The 7,617-nt window shown below is 41.8% G+C and overlaps 1 protein-coding gene across 1 annotated transcript; it reads right to left on the bottom strand.

The window, feature by feature from the left end:
* Nucleotides 1–4,738, bottom strand: LOC136531501 (carbamoyl phosphate synthase small chain, chloroplastic-like). The gene is made up of 12 exons (XM_066524145.1): nucleotides 4,607–4,738; nucleotides 4,298–4,469; nucleotides 4,002–4,044; nucleotides 3,688–3,814; nucleotides 2,887–2,975; nucleotides 2,746–2,806; nucleotides 2,589–2,656; nucleotides 2,276–2,404; nucleotides 1,604–1,710; nucleotides 1,183–1,530; nucleotides 360–525; nucleotides 1–254 (listed from the first exon to the last, which is right to left on the bottom strand). The coding sequence occupies exons 2-12, from the start codon at nucleotides 4,454–4,456 to the stop codon at nucleotides 211–213; spliced, it is 1,341 nt and encodes a 446-aa protein (XP_066380242.1). The 5' UTR covers nucleotides 4,457–4,469; nucleotides 4,607–4,738; the 3' UTR covers nucleotides 1–210.
* Between the last annotated feature and the right edge of the window lie 2,879 nt (nucleotides 4,739–7,617).

Here is a 7,617-nt window from a genome sequence, read left to right as displayed (position 1 = left end):
TATACTGTACCGTACAATTTGATAACATGTTATTCTCACGAAATTCAACCAGGTCGCAGAGCATCTCATGCTATGTCCTCTCGACCCAAAAATTCAAGCACATGAACATCCAAAAGAAAAACACTAAAAATGCAACAAATTCTTTTGAGCTTGGTGCGAGAGAGCACCAATACAATTATTGACCTTTTTCAATTCAAGTACTTCCCTCCCTCACAATCTGTTGCTCTTCATGAGCTCTATAAACTCACCGAAGGCTGTAAAACACAAAAGATGAATCGAGACATCAGCTAAATCACATTAAGATAGCAGTACGTTCTACACCATGGTGGATCTATACAAGATTTGCAAAAGAAATGTACCTGTGTCTGAGTCATGCGGACCTGGGGAAGACTCAGGATGGTACTGGAGAGACATAAGCTTCATCTTGGAGTACTGAAGGCCAGCGCAACTATTATCGTTGAGATTGACGTGAGTTACTTTTGCTCCTTCTGGAAGTGATTCTGGGTCAACTGCGTAGTTATGGTTCTACAGGGAAATGAATCATGCTTTAGGACAATACAGATTACAAATACAAGCTAGGAAGCATCACAAGTAAAGAAACGAAGAATAGTGATTTCAGATTCTCAGTAATATGGATTAGAGAAAAGTAACAGCATGGATACTACCATAATTAGGAGGTAAAACATAATCTTCTTAGTGGGAACGCCCACTCATTTCAACCAATAATCGATTTTATATCTCAACTGACTTGTCATATTTACTTACTCTAGCAGGCTATACTGCTATTGGTTGTGGCATGATTGCCTAACAAAACAAAATTGCAATTCTATATGAAGACTCTGAGAAACTCAAATTTACTAAAGGTACAGATGAAAGACGTGCAGCACCTCTCAACAAATAGAGATACAACAGTAGACGGTGGTCATTGCAATGAAGATTAACATAAACTAGTAATTATTTAAACCCAACTCCTTTTTTCAGCTGAATGACAACTGAGCTGGCTCAGTTCGTTGTGGGTGTGTATGTATGCCCAGACCACCACAAAAACTCATCAAGTCTAATCTGCTAATCTGGGCGCTTATTTCTTTCTTAATTTCAAAGATGCCTAGTTCCTCCAAGGTTGGTTTTTTTAACAGACAACATGAATCACATCAAGCATAAAGAAAAGTAATAGGAACAAACCTGTGCACTTATGTCTACACGTCCACTACGGAGATCGCAGACAGGGTGATTCCCGCCATGATGACCAAATTTCATTTTAAATGTCTTCCCACCAAGAGCCTGCCCAATCAATTGGTGGCCCATACAGATGCCAAAAACAGGAACCTTCCCAATTATTTCTTGTACTGTCTTCACAGCATACGGAACTGCAGCTGGATCTCCAGGACCGTTGCTAAAAAGAACACCATAAGGCTTCAAATTGAGTACCTCTGAAGCAGGCCAATTTGCTGGAACAACTGTTATTTTACATCCATATGATGTCAATCGTCTCAAAATATTATGCTTGATACCAAAGTCATAGGCAACCACCTATACAAGAAATGAAGCGAATATCAGGTACAATATTTATTTTGGATGTGTAGGAAAGAGTGTCAATACTGACATGGAAAGTTTCACTTGACTGATCCCTCTTGAACTCCCATTCTGAATTGGTCTTGTCCGACCATTCATATGGAGCATCACATGTGACACCACTAATCAAATCCACTCCTGTGTAATATCAACATGAATGTTTCTTTCATTATTAGAGCCAAGAAACTAACAGCTTAAACATCATCCAAAGGTCATTTGCAATAGTAATAACTACTAACAATGTACCGAACATGGCACCGAGGTGCCGAGCAATATCAAATAACTAAATCACTCCCTTGAAACAGTGGGAAATCAAAGCATTCCAACAGATTCAACCAATTTTAGAAGTGGATATTTTAGCTGCTTTCTATAATCCCATATTTTTCTTTTCTTTTCTGAACCCATTAAATATTTGAAGTGATAATTCACTGATTATGTTCTTTCAAAGGTCAAAACGCTTATGATATCAGAACGACAGCTCTACAATCCAATTAATATAAATCAAAAGCAAAAGAATAAACAGCTCAATACATATAAAGTTAGTTCTCACTGGAATATGTTGGGAAAAGAAATCTATTATATCTAAGCTGACCACTATGCAGTCATTTAGGTTCATCTGTGGAGATAGATACTGAAGTGTGCATAAAAAAGAAGAAAGTCACTTCTTTCAAGGACATTGTTGATCGATGAAGTTTTAACATACCAACAATTTTCCACTTTTGGGCCATTTCCAACAACTCATTGTCTGTCTGAGACTGTTCAGTACTCAAGACACCAATAAGACTACCATCTTCTCTTAATCTTCGTGTTATAGCACGTGTATCCACGTCATCTGTCAAAAACGTAAATCCATGGTGAATTTAGATCACATGTGTGTCTGAGTCGGTGAGTCCATACATAAGACAGAGAAAGGGAGAGGGATAGGGATAGCGAGAGGGAGAGAGGGAGAGGGGGGGGGGGGGGGGGGGGGGGGGGGGGGGGGGGGGGGGAGGGAGGTTAGCTTCTATATCACTTACATATTCCCATGATGTTCCTCTTAATCAGATACTCTTCAAGTGTTTCTTTGCATCGCCAGTTGGAAGTACTACAACAGAAAATATCATTTTAACTGATAAAGAGGGTATAGTTCTTTTAAAATGCCAAAAATAACAAAAACAAAGGAAAAAATCTAACCATATGCTTAGATTTCTTATGATTAGGCCACCAAGAAAACATTGGTTTGATTCTTCATCATCTGCAAGAGCATTATACTTCATTCATGCTAAATTGTCAAAAAAAGGTATATTAAATCTCTCAAGTAGAGAAGTAACAAACCAGGATTAACGCCAGTGTTCCCAATATGGGGATTGGTCATCAGGACAATTTGACCAGCATAGCTTGGATCAGTCAAAATCTCCTGATAGCTACAACCACAAATGCGCCACATAAGTAACAATTCTTAGTCCAACATAGAATGGTGCATAATCATCAACATAACTACATCAACAAGTCATGTTCAATTCAATAGTACAGAAAGGTTTGTCGAGGAAATGCAGCACTCTGAATGCCAAAACTAGTACAATCTGTGTCAAACAACCAGCCAAAAAAAATCTAGCTATTATCACCAGCCTAACTTCTGAATGACTTAACAATCCTCTGTATCTCCAGGGCCCAATGCCTCCGCTGAATATGATGAATAATATATCTCTGCAGGTTGTCTCACTTCAATGAAGTTCTCCCCCTCCCCCCCCCCCCCCCCCCCCCCCCCCCCCCCCCCCCCCCCCCCCCCCCCACCCCCACCCCCACCACACACACACACACACACACACACAAAATTTATAGTCATTTATGTTCATTTGCTTCATATTACTATGACTAAGGTAAATCAATATGTGATACAGGTACAGTAAAATCGAAGAGGTGGTTAGGTGACAGGAGTAAGTGTGCCCCCCATCAAATATCTAAAATCCTAATATGAGAATTGCCTGAGTGAACAGCAACTTGACTGAGAAAACAAACAATAATCAGCCAAGACATGCAAAACATGCCACTGCTCAGAAAAACAATAATCAACCAAGACATGCAAAACAAACCACCACTCAGACAAAAAGCATAACTCAGTCCAAAATGATTTACCCTGTCAGTGATGTGTTGAAAACAACTTCACCGACTTGTGTTCCTGAAGCACCAAAAGACTTGGCCCTCCACACAGAACCATCTTCCAGGACAAGACGAGCATCACTGAGCTTCCACGGCCTTTCCGCTGCATAGAGATTTCAAAAATGGTGAAACCAGAAATAACGGAGCTCTCAAATTGTAAGGTACGTTATCAATGAATCGTGCTACAACTTGAAAAAAAAAAAAGAATCATGCTACAAAATCCCAAGCGCATACTCCACGTGCCAAATACAAAACTTGATATCTGAATCAGCGAGTAAAAGACAACCCACCTCCATCATCCACAATGCTGGCCCTCTGCACGCCGGTGGCAACCTGCGTGGAAGAACACGAAACAGCTCAATTCCATAGGGGTAAAAACAATCAGTAGCCAACATAGGGGTAAAAACAATCAGTAGCCAACAGTAAATAACGGATCCAGAATCTTCCGGTAGCATGGAATTTGGATGAGACGATTGCACGTTTTTCCTTTTTTTTTTTAAGCACCACAACCAAACTACCAAAGAAGTCACTGACGCTTAGTAGAGTAGTCAAATCTGTGGAAACGATAATCTCGTCCCACGCTCACCTTGGCACGGACGCTGAGGACGCGGCTCCCAAATTGGCAGAGGCCAATCGCAGGAGACGAGACGGCAAACGAGCTGGAGCTCCGCTCAGCAGCCCAGCGCGCCTTGGCACCGGACAGACACCCGGAGGTCGCGGGAGCCGTGACCGGAGGCGCCGCCATCAAATAGAGGAACCTAATTTTTGAAAAAAGAAGAAGAAGAAGATGTTCGAATTAGTAGGCATCAAATAGCCAAATACGGAGTAGTTTTTAAGCGAGGGTTCGGGTGCACGGTTTTGCACAGCAGGAAGGGAAGAGAAGGGGTTGGAATACCTGGTTGGTGCTCGTCGCCGATGAAGGTATCGACGAAGGCCTCGCGCCCAGAGTAGGACGGGGCCGCCGACGGCGGCGGCGGCGGCGCAGGCGGAGAGACTATTGAAACGCTAACCACGGTAGCAGTCCGGGGTTTTGTTCGGCCCAGGGGAGCGCACGCGGGGGTCTGATAACGGATCGAGATCCGAGTCCAGCCCTAATTCCAAAGACCCCGTTCGCCCTTCAACCCGGTTTGAACCCTGTTCACGTGCTCTTAAACCTGATTTGATCTACTTCTTTTTTTATTCATAACGGTGTTTTTCTCTCACAAATTTCTCCAAATTTCTCTAAATTTTTCTAAAATTTCTCCAAATAAACGGGACCAAAATTGGGGCTTATTCGGAAACTCTGGCGCGGCTCGGCTCGTGAAGATACCGAGCGTGCTGCAGTGGCTCGCGTTGCAGTATAGTAGAAACATCAATAGTGAACCAAACAACAGCAATCCTTGATCGGTAAAAAAAATCACAACAGCGCAAATCCAAAGCTAGGCTAGGCTCACCGTTCAGTACTTCAGTGCCTCGTCCTGGCTGCCAGATTAGATTACCGCAGAGCATGCCAAGCCTCTCCTTGCGAAATGATTAGAGGAAGAGAGCATTTGAGATTGCTCCCGGACGGGCCGGATGGTCGTAGCCTCACAGGCTTGGAGGCTAGAGCAGTGGAGCGCAGCCGGCTTCGTGCGGCTGTGCCATGTGCGAGAGTAGAATTAGTTTTGGGCCGACTCCGCCCTGGGCTGAGTGCAGTTGGACTCCTCGCCAGCTTATTGTTTCAGCTCGTTTGGCTCACAAGCAGCTCGTGAGCCAGCTCATAATATGATGAATGAAACTAAATTAGTTCATCAACTACACCATTCGTTCACAAAAAAAATATAATCCTAATATAATATTAAATTAAAATATCTTGAATTTGACTAATTATAGGTAAAAATTATCAATATTTATAATATCAAATAAGTATAATTACATTTGTTGTGAAATATAATTTTAGACTATAATTATTTACTATCATAAATATTATTATTTTTATCTATATATTTGGTTAAAATTTAGATACGTTGATAAAAATGCAGAATTGTATTCTTTTTTGACAGTATTAGAGCATCTTCGAGAAACTCTTTATATCTTTTCTAGTTTACGGAATAGAGATTTTGGTAAAAAAATACCCTCCAACAGTCTCTTCAATTGGATATCTAAATATAGACATCAACCTTCCTTTCTTTGTACCAGTCAAGCATCTCTAAAAGAATTACCCTTATTCATGGAACAAACAGATTCATCGTGTCCACGAAATGGTTCACCTTGCAGTGCAAGATAACTTACAATTCCCAAATATGTGTCCAAACGGGTTTCATACTTGACTAGTGATTCTTTGCTATAGGTTGTAACCTTATGTTTTAGACTTGACCTTTGATTTTTGAAATCTTCACATGCTGTCTTTGCTTGATTGTGGATACTCTTGGCACCACCAACATGAAGAGAAAATGCTTTGTATGCATTCTTCCAAGGTGTATACCCCTCTTTGGTGAAGGTAGTATAACCAAATTTTTCATCCACGGGATCTTGCCTAAAAAGAAAGCAATAGAAGCAATAAGCTGCATCTTTCTCCACACTATATTCCAGCCAAGGATGTTTTGTGTATCATGTTTCACAAAAAATTCTATCAAAATGGTCACGAGGATAATCATGACCAATCGGTCGAGTTGAACCCTTTGCCACATAAGCCAATCTAAGGGTGTGTTTGGTTGAGCTGTGGCTGTAGGAAAAAGCTGCTGTGGGCTGTGAGCTGTGGGGAAGCTGCTGTGGGCTGTGAGCTGTAGAAAAGCTGAAAGCTGTTTGGTTAAACAAGTATAAAATATACCTTCTATCTTTATCTCTCTTAAAACAACTATGGAAGAGCTTTTTATTCTATCAATTTCGAAAAGCAGAAAGTCAAAAGCAGGGTCGAACCAGCTTTCAAAAATGTACTACGGAAAAGCAGCTACTTCTAAAAAAGCAGCCTCCAAAAGCAGCCCCTTTGGTTGGGCTTTTGGCTTTTGGGGCCAAAAGCCAAAGCCAAAAGCCTAACCAAACGGGGCCTAACTTCATCTCTGATGTTGGGATGAAAATCATCAATTAGAATCCGAAGCCTTGGATCAGGCTCAACCTGGTCTGAGTTCATCACTTCAATCAGCCCATCCCCTTCCCCTTGGCTAGCTATCGGATCATCAATAGTGGGCTGATCATCAACATGAATTTCCTCTTCATTCTCTGCCTCTTGAATACCCACTAGAACCTCAATGCCCACATCCTCTTCCTCTTCTTCTTGTCCAGCAACACCATCTACAGGCAGAGCTGGGTTGCAGCTGCTAATGCTAAATGCTTTGGCAAAAATACTCGTCAAATCTGTATAAAAAATCACAAGACAAAAAAGGCAAACAATAAATTAATAATTGAACTATTGATTATTATTTATTAAACCTACAGGCTACATGCCTGATGCCTACATCCGTGTGTAATGTGTATCAATCTAAATGCTAGTTGAATTAAATAACACTCAAAGATAGATTTTTTAGAATTCTAATTTATGAAATAAAAAATACCTTTCATCACATAGCTATTCTTCTTTGGTGCCATCGTTGCACTTGCAGTTGCAGTTGCAGGCGATCAAGGCTTGTGCAGTCCCCGTCCGCCCGGCGCCGGCCACCGCGTTGAGTCATGGCGCCGTCGTCTGCCGCCCGTCGGCCACAGCGTCTACGTCCTGAACTCCTGATGGCTGATGCCCTGATCGGATTTAGATTTACACTAGTGAATTAAATTTTGTCTGATAGTGTAGGCTGGGTGGCAACCAAAGTTAAGGTCTAAAACACGTAGTAGGCCGATGCTCCATCCATTGCAACGTACCAGTGCGCATTGTTGCGTCTGAAGGGGTGCAGAACCACACCGTTGCATGGTTTTGGTCATAGGCTGGATTGAAGCCATGAGCGCCGGTCTGCCAAA

The sequence above is a fragment of the Miscanthus floridulus genome, unplaced genomic scaffold (assembly GCF_019320115.1).
Source record: "Miscanthus floridulus cultivar M001 unplaced genomic scaffold, ASM1932011v1 fs_365_2_3, whole genome shotgun sequence".
NCBI classification, from domain to species: Eukaryota; Viridiplantae; Streptophyta; class Magnoliopsida; order Poales; family Poaceae; genus Miscanthus; species Miscanthus floridulus.
This window is presented reverse-complemented; position numbering and strand designations above follow the sequence as displayed.

Excerpts from the sequence above, each read along its gene's own strand:
- LOC136531501 (XM_066524145.1), bottom strand. The coding sequence starts at position 4,456 with ATGGCGGCGCCTCCGGTCACGGCTCCCGCGACCTCCGGGTGTCTGTCC. Across the intron at positions 2,657-2,745 it reads ATAAGAAATCTAAGCATATG|TACTTCCAACTGGCGATGCA; the intron begins GTTAGATTTTTT and ends TTTCTGTTGTAG. Across the intron at positions 1,711-2,275 it reads CCAAAAGTGGAAAATTGTTG|GAGTGGATTTGATTAGTGGT; the intron begins GTATGTTAAAAC and ends GATATTACACAG.